The sequence below is a fragment of the Rhea pennata genome, chromosome 7 (genome assembly GCF_028389875.1).
Source record: "Rhea pennata isolate bPtePen1 chromosome 7, bPtePen1.pri, whole genome shotgun sequence".
NCBI classification, from domain to species: Eukaryota; Metazoa; Chordata; class Aves; order Rheiformes; family Rheidae; genus Rhea; species Rhea pennata.
Window position 1 is genome coordinate 13,590,942 of NC_084669.1, and position 15,872 is coordinate 13,606,813.

Consider the following 15,872-nt stretch of genomic DNA (forward strand, 5'->3'; position numbering starts at 1 on the left):
ACCCAGAAGTGACCTTAGGTTCATTAAGGCTTATTAACATATTAAATTTCACACCCCTAAATGAATAATGAGATGGAAGTGACATGATAATGATGTTACCGCCTCTTCTTCGCTTCCTATGCTAATTAACAAGAATGTGAAAGCGCAAGCACAGAGCGATTACCTGAGGTAATGAAATTGTAACCAGTAGAAAGATTTGTATAAAATACTCCCTGAAAAGTGTGTATAAATCAAGAATGAGAGGGGGAGAAGGGGTGCTAGCTTTGTGGATTTACCACCTAGCACCCATCTCTGTGCAGAAATGAAATAAACAAATATCTCGACCCTGTGTGTCTATTGGTTGCTTGCACACCGGGTAATAGAACCCAGATTTTGAGACAACATCCAGACCAGTGTCTAAAAATGACTGCATTAGGGCACATTTCCCTCATTAATAATTAAAGCTATGGAGAACAACTCACTGCAGCTTCGGAACATTAACTATATGCAACTGATTTAACTTTACTTAACTCACAAAATGCACAATTAACTGACTGTCAGTCACGAGAAATTTGTAATATGGGGATAGATCTATGAACAAAGAACTGAGCACTTCCTCATCTGAATATCAACAGGAATAACAGTTAATTTGAGCTCGCTATTTCAAGACAAGTAAATAGGCAAGGACAATCAAATTAAAATATTACTTGATTTTATTTTTAAACTACTCATTGATCGAGTTCAAGTCAGGTTTTGCAAAACAGTCAATATGAAATAAATCTTTTCCACAAAATAATGCCTTTTACAGTGCCTACAAATACCTCATGAGAAAATCTCCCAAAGCATGAAGTCTGCTAGTCTGAATAACACTTCTTGCACAAAGTTTATATTCAGTCTTTTCTAATTATGCACATTTATAATTGAACATTCTGCACTTGCAGTTTATGTTTCTACAAAGTCTTCTTCTGTTCTGCTGTAGTGCAGTAACTTGTCTTCTAATCCAAAATTATCTATCAGCTGAGTGAGACTTACTTTCTTGCCATCTGCAGAAAAGGCTGACTGTAGCTCATATAGCATCAGCTGGGTACTACTTCTCCATTTCACTATCAAAGCCTGCAGTTCAGACAGGTTATTCTGAAATTGAGATAAAAATGTATTTCAGCAAATAACACACACTTTTAAGACTTTGCATACCTACTGTTATAAAACAATTTAAACTGAGACATTACACAGACACCACACAAATATAATGAAAACTGGTACTGTTGCTTACATCAAGAAACTTGGATTTCAGTGTCAATTTACTTCAGAGAAAAATTTAGAAGTATTTTTTCAGAGGTTTCCCTCACCTTAGATCTGTACATCTTGACCAGTTTGAGCCTTCGAAGCAGATCTTCTTTCTCTTGCACTTGTCTCACCAGCCGCACTTTCTCTTCCAAAGACTGTTCGTGATTAAGATTAGTCCTTGGCTCACAAGAATTTTCTGTTGATCCACAGGAAGAGTTTTTCTGTGAAGAATTTTTAAAACACGCATGTCTAGGGCAGTTTCCTTCCAGGCTTTCAGGACTTCCTTGCAATCTGGAAAAATCTGTATTCTTCTCGGACAGAGAAGCTTTGTCAGAAGTAGCACAATCTTCTTCAGTGTCTACTTTGAGCCGCTTCGCCACTGTAAAACTAGCATTAAACGAACGTCTTGTTTTCCTTAATCGTTCCCTCAGAGCTGCACTCATTGGCTAAAGAAATATCAACAAGAAAAGAGAACGATTGTCCTGATTTCTCAGAATAATCTCATCTTTGATTTATATTCAGTGTATTATGTACATAGATCAGGTCACAAAGGTCACTGTAAAGCCAAACTTCCTAATTGTTGCTATAGCTTTCACAAACTTGGACAAAGTTAACTTGTTCTTTCCACATGTGCTGGCATTCATAGCTGCAAGATATGGGAATGTTGTGCCTCCAAACTTTCCAGGACCAAGTGCTGTAATCCTCATTAAGACAAACTTACTTGTCAAGTCTTAATGCAGAAAACATATGGCACACTAACTTAGTTAATTCTATTTCATTTTGTTCAACTTTCCCTGTAGTTTCAGGTATGTAAGGATTGTTTTTTTTTGCCTCCCCCCTACACCTTCAACAATAAGCATATAAAAAGCAAAATTTTTCTCCAAATAACATTTGTCATCTTTTTTTGTTTTTTTTTTAAAATAACCTGTATCTAACATTTTTACCTGTGAAAAAGATATTGAAATGTAGGAGACAGAATTTAAGACACACTTCAAATCTAGTCCTTTCTAGCATTGGCCCAGTTTTTAGTAATGTATGCCATGGTCAGTTTGACAGCATCAACACAGTACATGTTAAGACAAACATCAAAGTAGAGCTAGACACTATAGATACTGTACAAACTGAAAGGACAGTGTATTGATTCTTCATGCAGCATAAACTGTGTTCCACATTCAGAGCTAAATAAAAACGTGCATGTGAAACTGCATAGGAAACTTAAGAAAAGCTGCTCCAGATGTCACAAGCCATAAAAGATAAGGCTATCAACCATGCTAGAACTTTTAACAAGACCAAGAGTTAACTTAATGCTAGACAAACATACAGGAGAGACTATATCAGGGTCTTGGAAAAAAAAAAAATCTAGAACAAGAGTGAGATGACTGAATTTCTTTGCTCAAGCGCAAGCAGAATTCATAGGAAGTCATTTTGCATACATAGGAAGCCAGAAAATTGATTTGAGGAAACTAAAGAAAAAATTGGAAAAGGCAGTTTAAAAAAAATAAATTAAATTATCTATTAGCATTTACATAGCATTTTGAGTATATTGCTACATCACTTTGTTTTCATAACAGACTTTCACATTTAGGGCAAAGAATACCAAAAGCACCCCTTACCTGGATAACTCTGTAGGTATAAGCTACTTACAATTTTAGCCTTATAACCTTTAGCCTTCCAGTGAACAGTACTTCAGCAACTACTTGATGATTTCGTAAGTATTTTTGTCACTACAAAGAGTCACATTAATGGAAACAATTAAGTTTTCTTACCTGTTTCCCTGAACTAGTGCTCTGTGGAGCTGCTGTCCCAGAATCCTTTGGAGTACTGCATAGAGATGTTGCTTTATCAATCCCTGGTTCTTCCATCTTCAGATGAAGAGCAAGTTCTGTTAAAAAAAAAAAGAAATCAAATTACACACAGTGCCATTTTACCTACTTATAATGGCCACATGGCTGCAGAGATGAGCAAAAAGCTCAGATAAGGAATAATATGGTCTATTTTCTGTTAGATTCAAAGAGACATCTGCTGAGGTTCTAGGAACATTTCATTTGCTAAGAAGCATTTTGGTTTGTGAACAGCTTTACTTCAAGAGAATAAATGACAGTACTACCAGGTATAAATCATTTTACTATGAATTTTGTTTATTATATCTCCCTCATTCATAAGGTGCTACAGAATATATCATTTAAAGTAAGAAAAATATTACAAAAAGTTCATAGTTATTCTTCATTGTAAGCTTTTTTTTCCACCTATAACATTGGTGAGCTCTTTCAAGTGTTAATCATGAGCAGGTTTTATGAAGCAACTCAGCCCACTACAGTATGACTGTAAATTCCAAGGTTAGATCCTGCAACATCAAACTTAACAACAAAAAGCTCATTTCAAACAAATTTTATTTTCTTCTTAACCTGAATGACCTTTACTGCCTGTTTAACTCAGAGAAGTAATCTTTACTAAGCCAGGTTGTGAAGAATCACTCCTTCCTTTTAGCTGTATCTCAAGTAGAGATAAAAGAAATGCTGGGTGCCATAAGACTTTTATTGTCCATCTATATAAACAATTTTTTTTTTTTTAAGCGCCCAGGTCTGTGAAAATAATCTACTGTTTTATTTGATCTTTTTGGGGGATGCTACTTGAAAAAAAGTAATTACACAAGTGGAATTTTAGATTAAAACTAAGCCTCCCTAGTTTGCTCAGAAAAGCACTTTAATTAAAATAAGAGGTCCTACTTCTTAGCATGTATCAACTTCACATTGATTTGGCAACATTTAAGAGAGTTTAACACTTGTGAACACCTTCTAGTGACCAGCACGCAACTGGAAAATTGTCAGGTTATCTTGTCCTGTACCTGGAAATTACAATTAGGGCTTTTAGAGAAGCCTCTTAAAAACCTGTAAACAAGTTGCCATACAACACCAGACTAGCACAAAGGGGTTCCTCATTAGGGAAGGGACAGACCAAAGCTTCAGTGTACCAAAGCTTTACTAACCAAGCAACTCAGGTCTTCCTGGCTCTGCAACAAGGGCGTGAGTCCCCGTTAATCTTGTAAGTCAACATTCCCCCTCAACTGTTCAAAATTCAACATACGGTTTTTCATTAAAAAGGAAAGTTTATGGAGGAAAGAAGTCTGATTAATTGGATATCCTGGCAATCTGTGCATTAAAGAGGAAGGCTACAGCATCTGTCAAACATAATGTAAGTTTTCACTATTATTTCTCAGTCTGAGCAAGAGGCTTCAAAAAAGCTACACTGCACCTATACAGCGTGTCACAAATCTCTTACTACCAAACAACAAAACAATTTCAAGTCTGAGAGCCGACTTCACCATTTATTCAACTCTTTCCAAAAAAAACCCCTGTGACTCACTGTCTTTATGTTTTAATGCAGAGTATTTGTCTTCAAACGACCATGAACGCAACAAATATTTTTCAAGGGTTCGCTAACACCGTCACCATAACTCTTTTTGGAGTAGCATGTTCCTAGTTCTCTTCTGCACTGTTAAAGCCTTCCCAAACATCTCGGCCTAAGAACATTTGCATTTTCAAGCGGTAATGTTACTTACCACACAGAAAAATAATCCTGCCCAGTGACTAAGGAAAACGTGGGCTAGAAGCGCAAAAGACAACTTCGCATTTCAGTACTTACTCGTGAGGGGCTCTGGATAACTCTCCGACGCTAGGTGCCTCCGTTTCCCTGCTCACGGCTACGCTGGGCAACGACATTCACTTCATTTACACTCTCCTCCGAGGAGAGGGCTGCAGTAACGCCCAGTCAGAGCCGCGCCCGGCTAGTTCCCACCCCTGCCGAGGCAGTAAGAAGGCTGGGCAGCCCGCAGGCGGCTCACACCCCCGCGGAGCTCCTTCCGAGGCGCCGCGCACAACCAGGGCGCCAGGAGGGCGCAGAAGCGGCGCAGAGGCCGCGGCGCAGCGGGAGGCGCCGAGGGGGCAGCGGGCCGCTCACGCGCGGGGAACCCCCACCCCCAACCGCCAGTACCTCGCCCGCCGCCAACGGCCGCCCGCCGCGAGCCGCTTCCATTTCCCGCTTCCGGGGGAAGGGGGCGGGGCGGTGGCAGCGCGCCTGCGCGGGGGGAGGCGGCGGGGGGCGCTCCTGCCCCCGCCGACGCCTTTGCGCCGGCAAAGCGGCGCGGGCGGGCGCGCGAAGACGCGAGCCGAGCGGGCGGGCGGGCGGACATGACGAAGCGCGGCCCATGCCGTCGCCGTCAGGACAGCGCCAGGTGGGGCCGGTCTTGCGGAGCCCCAGGCGCGGGGCACCTTTGGGGAGGCGCCGCACGCCTCCATTGCAGCGGGGCGTGCAGCGCTAGGCTGCTGTGGCAGTGCGGTGTCATGGCTGGGCCTTGCCCGAGGCCCGGCGCCATCTTGGTGGAGGTGGCGCAGCCCGGCCCGGGCCCCTCGGCGCTGCCAAGGGAGGCTGCTGCCCCGAGCCAGGGCCTTCCCCTCAACCACCGCCTCTTCACGGAAGGGGGAAAGCTGCCCCAGGGGAAGGTGCAGGGAGGAGGATGAGCCATGGGGTTTCAGAGGCCCAAGCAGAACAACGCTTCCTCGGTTGAAAGAGATGGAGAAAGAACTGGAAAAGAAGAAGTGACTGGAAAACCAGGCAGGATGGTGACAAGGAGCAGCCCGAGCTGTGGGCACGCGCAGTGCTAGATCAGAGAGCGCCCTGGCGCCCAAAGGTGCTGCCAAACCGGGCATAATTCTCCACTCAGCCGCCTCAACCCAATCCCCTTCTGCGCCGAAAGCCTGTTCTCCCCATGCAGATCTGTATTTCTCAGGACTGATCCATATAAGAAACGTTATTCCAGTATAACTGTGTCAGAACTAAGCAAAACCAGCTGAAGTAGCTGTAAGAACTGCAGTTCATGGTCTGCCAAGCGCAGATGGATGATACATGCGTGGTGCCTCCGGCCCTGCCGGCAGCGGGTCGGCGCGCTGACTCTTCCCACAGCTAATATTGATTGCTGGGTATGGAATATACAGACTTGCAGGTCTCATCAGATCATCCTTTTAATTTGTGTGCCAGAACTGCATTAGTTTCCAGTCTGATTCCTCTCTGCAACCACAGATGAAAATGCTGAATTTATCCTTTGCCTTGCATAACTTCCATGTATATTGAGGCAAGATACACTTTCACCTGGAGAGGTGAGTAAGCACAGAGTGTAGGCATGAGGGGTAGGTTGGTAGTTGCCATGCTTTTGACTGTAAGTGTACGTACAGCCACACTTTAAAGACAGTTTCATAGTGGTGACAGTAACCTTTCTCTCTCCCAACATCTACAGCAAACGATATCCAAGCATTCACAGACAATCTATAGTGAGTCAATCCGGAAGATCTGGGAAATCTTTGGGCCTTTGCATTGATTTGGGAAACCTTTGGGCCTTGTCATTTCACTGTCTATGGGTTGCGTTGATGTGGAAATAATGTTCTCAGTAGAAAATGGAGGAAGCGACGTTATATGACTAGGTGTTTTGATTAGTTACGTAGCAGAAAAACACATGATCGCTCAACTATTGCTTGAAGGACTCTTGAGGCATTTGTTAAACCCCAATGTGACAACCTCCCCCTTTTTTTAATAACTACAGCTAATTTCATGTTATAAATCTTTTTTAAGAAAAATAGTATGTCAAAAGGCACTGTTCAATGCAACAGTAAAAGTTTTAATAAAACTCCTGCTGCAAATTTACAAGTGAGCTGAATTTCACATGCACAGGAGCTTTGAGGCAGCATGTCTCCAAAACATGTTTCCTTCTGTCTCAGTGATGGTCTCTTTTTTAAATTACTCATGCTGTGTTGCAGAGACATGCTAATGGTTGAGTTGCACAAGAATAACAGAAAGTTTGAGATTTTAGATCTTTTGCCAACTGAGATTCCAGGAAGATTTCACAAGAACGTAACACATGAAAATGTAGATACATAGAACAGTCACCCTCTTTATGATCATTGCTATTTTATTGCAGTAACACCCACATGCCCCACCCCAGGTAAGGATTCCAGTGTGCTTGAGACTGACTATAGAAAGACAGTTCTGCACATAGGGTTTATGAGCTTAATACACTACACAAAGAGAACAGAAGAGGAAATATTGCCAGCTGTGTTCACCAATGGGTAATCACTCTAGGAAAAGATAACTGTTTCAGGCTGGTATTAAGCGTTTATCTGTGTTTACCAAGTTTGCCTATGTGATTAGTCCTGTAAAAACGTGACTTGCACAAGATCAGATCTGGCAGGAGGTCCCTGACACAGCTGGGAACTAAACTGTAATCTTTATGAGTTCCTGTCCAGCGCTTTTATTGCAGAAACACAATAGAGATGGATCTTATATTATCCAAAACTTCATGATAGCAAAGAGGAGTTGGACTAAAACCATCCTCTCAAAAAGTACATAGCTGTTTCCCTTGAGGGAAAAGAGACTCTCCATGTATTATCAATATTGGCATATTTATGGCACACTGTGTACAATTTCTCATATTGTTTGATTACTTTTTATTCCTTTTGTGACCAAAATAGTTTTGGTTAAGCAAAATAAGATGCAAAAAAAAAAAAAAAGGGGGGGGATATATAGGAAATTGTTTACTGCGTGATGAAACTGCTGAGATATATTTGCAGAACATACCCTTTGAACCCATCACAGAAACTTGTTGCCCTGAAGAACAAGGAGGAAAATGTGCTTCCTAGTTTTGTTTTTTTTCTGTACACTTTGGTACTTTTGTGGTGATGCTTTAATGATTAGATTTTTTTCAGTTTACACCAGTTTAATGGGAGACATTTTGTCCCAGGATTTGACTATACAAATGAAAAATACTTTCTACATACAGTCTCTCTCATTAATCTTATATTACTGGAAAAGCACTGGAGTTCAAACATCACCACTGACGGAACAAGAACATTTTCCAGCCCACTATGGGCATCATATGTAGTAGCAGAGCCAGGGGGAAGTAGAGGGTAATAATAAAGATACTGGCTCTGGGTCTAGAGACTCCAGTTTGACCTTTATGTGTACTGCTCCTGCAGAGCACCAGAAGCGTCATAAAACTTAACCGGTTGCTAGACAAAAAGGCCAGAGCTTTTCTCACTACACATTGGCAACCAGTAATGGAGGTGTTAGTCAACATGCTGAATCTTAAGGCACATAGGCATTGCCCCCTTCTCTCGTTTTTCTAAAGTCTGTTGATCTTGTTTGAAGCCAAATAATGCATCCTGATGCACAAAGTACACTCTGCACTGTCTGCATAATCTCTCTTGCCTGAGGCAGGAGGGTGGAGTGTTTTTGTGTGCCCAGCCACTAACTGCTGCAGAAATTTCTAAAGTCCTACCCACTTCAGCATGGGCCTAGGGCGGCGTTTTTGCTGGCTGCAAAGTTCTGACTAATATTTGTTCCTCAGAAGATGTTCTGACTTGTTTATAGTGTGTAAATATATCAAAGGAAGAGCTTTACAGACCACATTCATGGAGTAAAAGCAGTTTAGGCTACATCAAAACTTGACCTTGGGAAGCAGAGTCTGCTCTCATAACTGTGCAAGTGGCCAATAATTACAGTGAAGTCAATGGAATGACATCAGCATAAAACTAAAAAGTAAAATTTGCCTTTTCTGCCTTGTGCCTGGAGCTTACTTAGACTTTCCCTTACTTTTTTTCTTCAATTTTCAAAGTCTTGTAAAGAAAAATTGACAATTTATTGTAGCCAGGAGGTGCTACAATTTCCCCCTTTAAAAGGTAATGTAAGACCTGTAAAAGCCAGCTAAGATGGACTTCCTAGCTCTCACTGCTGCATATGAGAATACTGAAGTGGGTGAGGCACAGTGCTAATAACAGGGAACAATACAAGACTGTCTTTATTTTTATGTCTGCTTGTAGGATTTTCTCTGATATAGTCATGCAAAAATTACAGAGGTGTTTGAAGTCTTTACAAGGCTGTAGCAGACAGAGAAAGGAAATAATAAACATACCTTCAGTGTTCTCATCTTTGGTAGAGAACTGATTGATCATTATTTTAAGAAAATTCAAACCCTTTTAATCTCAGGCCCTTGCCCAAACTAATCTCTGGTACAACTTTTGCCATCTGTGATGGTCTGAGCATATTTTTGTGTTAAAGGTGTTTGGTAGATGTTGTTCTTCTTAAGGGACATGCAGCCTTTTGCCCAGTAGTGCTCACTGAAGGAAAATGTGAAATTGGACTTGCTTTTATGTCCTTGTTAAAAACACCTACCTCAATTTTTTGAATGGCATTGGAGGGGAATAGTTCTTGGAGCAAGTATGAGTGAAATCTAGTTTAGATCAGGTGTCTTCATTTCTATGATCTTCAAGATTAATAATAGAGGCTCTTGCAGCTTCCTCAACCTTTACTGTAAAAAAGTCTTGCAGACTCCTTCATTGATTACAGAGCAGAATCTTCTCTGAGAGGACAGTGAGGGATACCTAAGCCAAGCAAGAACATTATGATGAACTTTGTTGAGGCACAGGGAAGCCAAACTTCAGAAACTGGTAACCTGTCTACCTCTTTGTTTTCTGTAGCATCCATTGTCATAGTAGCTCCACTAAGCAGACATATTTGCATGACAAATTGGATTGCACTGGAGTCTGAGAAGTCTCTTATTAGTTTTCTCATATCCTTGACACTAAAGCTTAGTTCATGCTGTACATACGCAACTCTTAAGTTACTCTCAATTATCTATGCTGCTGAAGTTGGTGAAGCTGAAGAAATGGATGTCATTTCTTTGCAAGTGTAAGTGGAGCTAGTTTGGGGGCTGTTACCTGTAGTCTGAAGGCCCTAGGTGGATCCAGTGGGCTAAGCTGGAGTACTGAACAAATGATCCAGTGAACAGGTAACCACAGATGGAGACCCACATCTTACCTTCTTCCTGGACTCCCAAGAGTCTCACTCTTGCTCTGAGTGTAGACACAAGAGAACCTGTCTATCATAATTTCAGCAGCATTCCTGGTTATCAGTTTGTCTTAGAGCACATGCCATTCTGCAGAGCTTATGTCCTTCCCTACCATACTGTAGCATCAGCAGGCAAGATTTAAAAATCCACTTCCTCTGTGTTATTAAAAAAAAAAACAAATGAGGTAATTTACCTGTGGCTACAGAAAGCCTTCCAGCTGCAAATATTATAAAGTAAAGAGATCTTTTCTTAAGGATGAAATGTGCATGTGGTGTTACGGGAATTATCCATCTCTGCATACAGCTGACAACAAAGTCTCATTTAAAGAGCTGAGATTTAAAAGTGGCAATGCTGTCAGACGCTAGCAGTGCTAACATTGTAAACTAGGCTCACAGTGTAAGTATTCTTGGTGAAAGCTGGCTCAAAGATCTTTCCTGTTTTCCTGGCATTTAGTAACTTACATAATTTTTAAAGTGTGCTTATTGTCATGGTATTGGAGGTATGTCTGTATATTAAACTTGCAGACAAAGTCACTTGTCTAATGATGGCTATCTCTGAAAAATCTGCCAACAATTGTTAACAGGCACAAACACTCTCTAATTTTTTTATATAAAAATTGGAGCAAATCCTACAGAAGTCAAAATAGGCACTCAGAGACGATAAGAACTCAATAGCAACTTGCTAATCAGCCCCAACTCTAAAAATACTCAAATATGTGAGAGGCAACAAGAGTGCCTTCTGTCTGACTTCTCATAGTTTCTCCATTATAATATAATGTTTATGCCAGTAATGTCTCATTTCAAAATGGGTATTTCAGTATTTGTAAGGTGCGCTATTTTTGTTCCAGGTACTTGCAAAGTAATTGCAGTGCGAATTTTTTGTTTATGTTAATATCTGAAATAATTATACATTGAGCCCCTTTCTTTAGATATGGATGTTAGTGGAAGTGTGGCATATGGAGGGAACTAATGGTATGGTTTCATATGGTGCCAAGATACTGGAATTGCAGCTGACTGTATTAGCGTAAGTGTTTCACATTGTGTTTAATGGCCAACCTTCTTCTCAACACATTAAGGAAACTGAAGTTTGGATGAAGAACATTCATCTTAAATGGAGCCCTAGAGTGCTGAACTGATGCAAAAAAAAACCAAAGAAAATTATTTGGTTAACCAGATCAGCAAGTGTTACTCATGCACTTTAACTGGGGACATTTTCCTATCAGTGATACACATAGCTTTAAGGTTGTGTACTGCCATCAGTGACCTTCATCACACGTGTCCATAGCGACCGAACAATCTCTCTGATGACAGCCAGGCTATAGCATTTCAAGTAACATCGCAGTAACTGGAAATCTCTCAATACACTGACAGCTGAAAGAAGAGTTATTTTATTTTTGATGCTTTAAAGTTTAGTGCATTTTTTCCTAGAGTTAATTGCAGAGATTTTATGGGATAGCATATGCCAGAATAAACTATTTTATCATTGCTAAATACCTGGCGGTAACTCAGTGCATGGGTGTACATTGACAAGTTTTCTCTTGAAAGACTCCGTAGGACTTAGATCAGCAGATAGATCACCTACTCCTAAAAGCATGAAGTTTTAAATAACATATGCCCTGCCTCTTCTTGAGTCTGTGAAACCAGGCATGACTAATCTTAAAACAGTCTACAGTGATATCTAGATAGAAAGTCCTATGTGGGATTTTTGCTTTTCTGAGGATCAACCATGCACATATAGGTGCACCCTTTACTTAATCATATGTGATAGGTGGGTGCAAAGAATGATGAAGAATATCATCATTTGCTGCATGCAATTTGTTTGGTTTAGTGCCAACATCTTTCTTTTCCCTTTCAGCAAGAAATTCACAGAATTTTTTTTACCTTAAAAAAGTATTCGCACTTTCCAAAACCAAGTATGGAAGCTGTTAAGCTATCCCTAATCTAACACTTGCTTATCTTAAGCTTTTATCTCAAAACTGAAGAAACATTCTCTCTGGACAACATCTATAATACAGGAACTAGGATTGCCACCTATATGGAAACTGCTACTTTGTATTACCAGTTAGTGTGCTGAGCTATAAGTGCTGATTTTCTAAAGATATGTTTTGAAGGACAAAAGAAGGAAAACAGAGATTGGAAATGATAGAGAGAAATGTTTCCTCTCCAGAAAGTGTATCTGTGCCAGTATCTTGGTGTTTTGCTGTTGTCTTGTCAAAGTGCTTCAGGTTCCGCTCCGAACAAACGACTCTCTCCACAAGTCTCCAGTTTCTGAATTACACCGTTCCTTTTATCTTGCAGGAGAAAAGTGTACATGTGTCTCAAATGCCAACACAGGTGATGCAATAAAAGTTGGTGCTGTCCTGCAGCACTGGCTTCACTGCATAGCACTTCTGGGAAAACTGCAAATGAAAGTGCTTACCTGTTGGCACTGTGCTACAGGCAGTGTTCCTCAGTACTGCCCACCTCATTTTCCCAGATGTAGTATGGATTTTTAATGGTCAAGACTTCTGTCTAATTTTAACATCAAACGACCAACCTGAGGTACAGCTGTCTGGCAAGTTCATCATGAGTGCAGAAGTTGAGGTGAAGACTTCAAGAAGTTAAAAAACTCGCACATTTTCCTTTTATCAGGAATATGAGTCCGTCAAAGATATATGGCCCTGCATTTTGCAGATTTCTGGTGGAGGACAACACGGTGAAGTCATTCCATGATTCACTGTTAAGATTTAGGTGTGTCCTCAGGAACAAGCGAGCAGTAGCACTAAAGGAAGAGGAAGGACAAAATAATAAGGATATTGTTCATGGATATATCTTATACGGAAATAGTTTCCTTTTCTAAGGAAACTTAAGTATAAGAATCATCAGAGAAGTTGCAGTGACCAATCTTCTAGAATATTAAGGATGGAAAATCATACCTCTAAGTCACTGTAATAAGCTCTTTTGCTGCTATTAATTATTGTTGCACTTATTTTTGAAAGAGCAAAAAACACCTGGGCCAATTTCATTTTTGGCATAGCTGATTTCATTGGAATTGATGATTTTATGTAAGCAATGAATTTTATTAATTTGTAAGCATTTTTAAACTGCATAATCTGGGTGAAAGAAAGGGAGAAGCAGGATAAGATGAAATGCTGCTCATGTGTTTTTTTCGTGGGAATAAACTAAATGGGAGATGCAGTTCTTTCCAGAAATTTATAACAAATAACTAAAAAAAAGCTTATTTATTAAGAGTTCATTATATTTTCCCTTGTCATTCTTATGCTTTTTCTTCCTTTTTTAATCTGTTCCTAACCATGTATAATATTCAGTTGTTAACAGGGTCTTCCATCTGGTACAGGTTTGTTGTCTCAGCAATTTCGCAAGTAGGTAGCTAAAAATGTTTAATAATATCCTCGCCTATTCCTTTCAGCCTGGTCCTCTGAGATGAAGATCCAACCATAGTGATCCGTTAATTCTCTACTGAATGGACTCTTTTTAGAGTTAACTGACTCTAAATTCACCCTGTGCAGAAGCCACCGTTCAGATAGTAGTGAGCATTGTGTCTTTTACTCAGGAAGAACTTACATGACCACGTCGTATCTTACTCCTCGTGCATCATATTGTGCTCCCTCCTTTCCAGCTTACTTCAGTGTTTTGATCCTATCAAGGCCATTAGTGGAATATATGTTGCTGCAGTCTAAGATTGCCTTTCCACTACATATTTTCATTTAGTCTCATTTTCTTGTTTTCATTCATACCCCACAAATGCAGCCATGTTCAAACTAATACTGTAGATCATAGAATGATTAAACCGTGACTGAGTGTTCGTCATCTCAGGCGGAGATGGTGTGTATGTGTTCAAGTCAGAACAAATAGAATATAATGCACAAATGAACGTTGATTGTGTTTTCCCCCAACTTATCAGCTTTCTATCTTTGTACAGAGTTGTTTATGTGACAGGGGCTGTACATCCCAGTCATTTGTTGTCCTGGCTTTTTTTTTGCTAGTTTGTTATTGTGCAATTGTACAGGCACAGAATATTTGTTTTAGAAAAAGCTGAAGGATTCCACTGACACTACCAATAGCTACAGTAAAGAACAGAAGTAGAAACATGTAATTCTAGTAGCCTCTAACTCTAAACCAACCACGGTTCACAGCCCTCCCTTGCATGAGCTGATTGCTCCTGACTCTTCCTGGCAGTTGCTTAGCCTCTGTTTCCATTCTTCTCTTCTAACTTGGTATCTATGGTCTGAAGGTTTTGTTACAATGTTTTGTATCAGCTTGTTGATTTCTCTGTATTTTACTGTGATTTCATATTCTTGTTGTGCACAAGCTACTGCAGATTCTCTTCTTCCACGTTTTGAATATTCGGATAGAAGGGATATTCTCTTGCTGATGAGATGGGGATATATGCGCATATCAGCAGCTCAGTAAACATTAGGTTTTGGACATGCCTATTTATTGGCAACAGAAATTGCTTCTAGACATATTAAGAATGCCAGTTCAGTTTCCAATACACATTGTTCATGTCTGCACTGTTAAGTAAATACTTAACAAAACTGAAAATTAAAACACTGCCTGCTGGTCAGATAAATGAGCTTCAGAGCGATTTGACACTGCTTATTCTTCAGTAGCGAACTACGGTACTTTTTACCTGAAGTTACAAGTTTAAAGATGTTGGCAAAGTTGTCAGATTGTTATTATCAAAACAGTAATTAACTGAAGTGTTGTGCAATTAAAATAGACCAGGACCTGTTTGACAGCCTCAGGCAATGCTGGGAATGAAGTCCCTAGTTCAGTGCAATACTGAAATATGTGTAGCTTTCAGCATGTGAATAGTCCTCATGAAAGCTAATGGCAGTTCTTAGAGATCAGAGGTCAAGAAAACCCAGCGTCTGAGAAAAGCTGCAAGAACAGGAACAGGGAAAGCCTAGTGTACTGATGAAAACCTTAGTGAGATATATGACAACAGCCTTCAAATACATAAAAGGCAGCCACAAAAAAGCAAGACAGTAAATTATTCTACAGTGGGAATGGAAGAGAGGAAGTGATCCTCAGCTGAAGCAAGAGATACCTGTTTTGGAAGTTCAAAGGATTTAACAGCAAGGGTAGTGAGATGCTGGATCAAATTGCCTAGGCAGGCTGTGAAACCTCTGTCTCTGGTAATTTTTAAAAGCCTTTTAAAGATAGATCTGTCAAGAATTGTTAAGGTGAGCTGGATCTTGGGGCAGAGAGGTGGACAGATAACTACTTGAATGTCTTCTCAGCCTTGTTTTCTACAGTTGTGTAATTTTGTGTGTTTCTAATTACACATATACATAAAAATGAATATATAAAGACTCTCAGAGAGTTTATCCATGTAAGTTTAGGGGAATATCATTCTGTCAGAAGGGAGAGCAATGGATTGTAGTTCTCATTGTGCTCCTCAGTACCTCATCTTTAGAAGAGAAACTGGATTCAGTGGATTCAGTTTAGATGAGAAACTGGATTCAGTGAACTGAATGTACCAAAGTCCAGTCATACACACACTTGCTAGTGAGTCATTTATTTTAGATCACCACCTACACTGTGTTAATTCCATAGTTTTTATCTCTCAGAAGCATTTTCCTAGTGCAGATTTCTAATACTCAGGGGGGCAAATATTTTGTTCTGAATTCTTTAATCTGTTCTAGAAACTAAAAATATCTTAAGTTATTAAAGTTACAGAGCCTTCAGCTGACAATTTTAATTACGGA

The 15,872-nt window shown here is 40.1% G+C and overlaps 2 protein-coding genes across 6 annotated transcripts in view; one reads left to right on the plus strand and one right to left on the minus strand.

The window, feature by feature from the left end:
- Positions 1 to 674: 674 nt before the first annotated feature.
- On the minus strand, positions 675 to 5,312 carry SFR1 (SWI5 dependent homologous recombination repair protein 1). Of its 5 annotated transcripts, none has more exons than XM_062580257.1 (5): positions 5,257 to 5,312; positions 4,909 to 4,971; positions 3,033 to 3,148; positions 1,329 to 1,712; positions 675 to 1,113 (listed from the first exon to the last, which is right to left on the minus strand). In XM_062580257.1, exons 3-5 carry the CDS (start codon positions 3,126 to 3,128, stop codon positions 922 to 924), a joined length of 672 nt encoding a protein of 223 aa, XP_062436241.1. In that variant the 5' UTR covers positions 3,129 to 3,148; positions 4,909 to 4,971; positions 5,257 to 5,312; the 3' UTR covers positions 675 to 921. The 5 variants fall into 5 exon arrangements, with proteins under 5 accessions (XP_062436241.1, XP_062436242.1, XP_062436240.1 ...); XM_062580258.1 differs by having other exon boundaries at positions 4,909 to 4,966; positions 5,257 to 5,310; XM_062580256.1 differs by having other exon boundaries at positions 4,909 to 5,018; positions 5,257 to 5,306.
- A 1,030-nt stretch (positions 5,313 to 6,342) lies between these two features.
- COL17A1 (collagen type XVII alpha 1 chain) overlaps positions 6,343 to 15,872 on the plus strand; it is a 64,060-nt gene continuing 54,530 nt past the window's right edge. The window contains exon 1 of the mRNA XM_062580016.1: positions 6,343 to 6,419. Coding sequence (XP_062436000.1) covers positions 6,383 to 6,419 — 37 coding nt within the window. The 5' untranslated portion in view covers positions 6,343 to 6,382. The remainder of the gene's footprint in view (positions 6,420 to 15,872) is intronic.

What these genes read in the sequence shown, in the direction of transcription:
- SFR1 (XM_062580257.1), bottom strand. Translation starts at nt 3,128, where the DNA reads ATGGAAGAACCAGGGATTGATAAAGCAACATCTCTATGCAGTACTCCA. An exon ending in GCACTAGTTCAGGGAAACAG is followed by an intron (nt 1,713 to 3,032) that starts GTAAGAAAACTT and finishes ATATTTCTTTAG; the next exon opens with CCAATGAGTGCAGCTCTGAG. An exon ending in TCAAGATGTACAGATCTAAG is followed by an intron (nt 1,114 to 1,328) that starts GTGAGGGAAACC and finishes TCTCAATTTCAG; the next exon opens with AATAACCTGTCTGAACTGCA.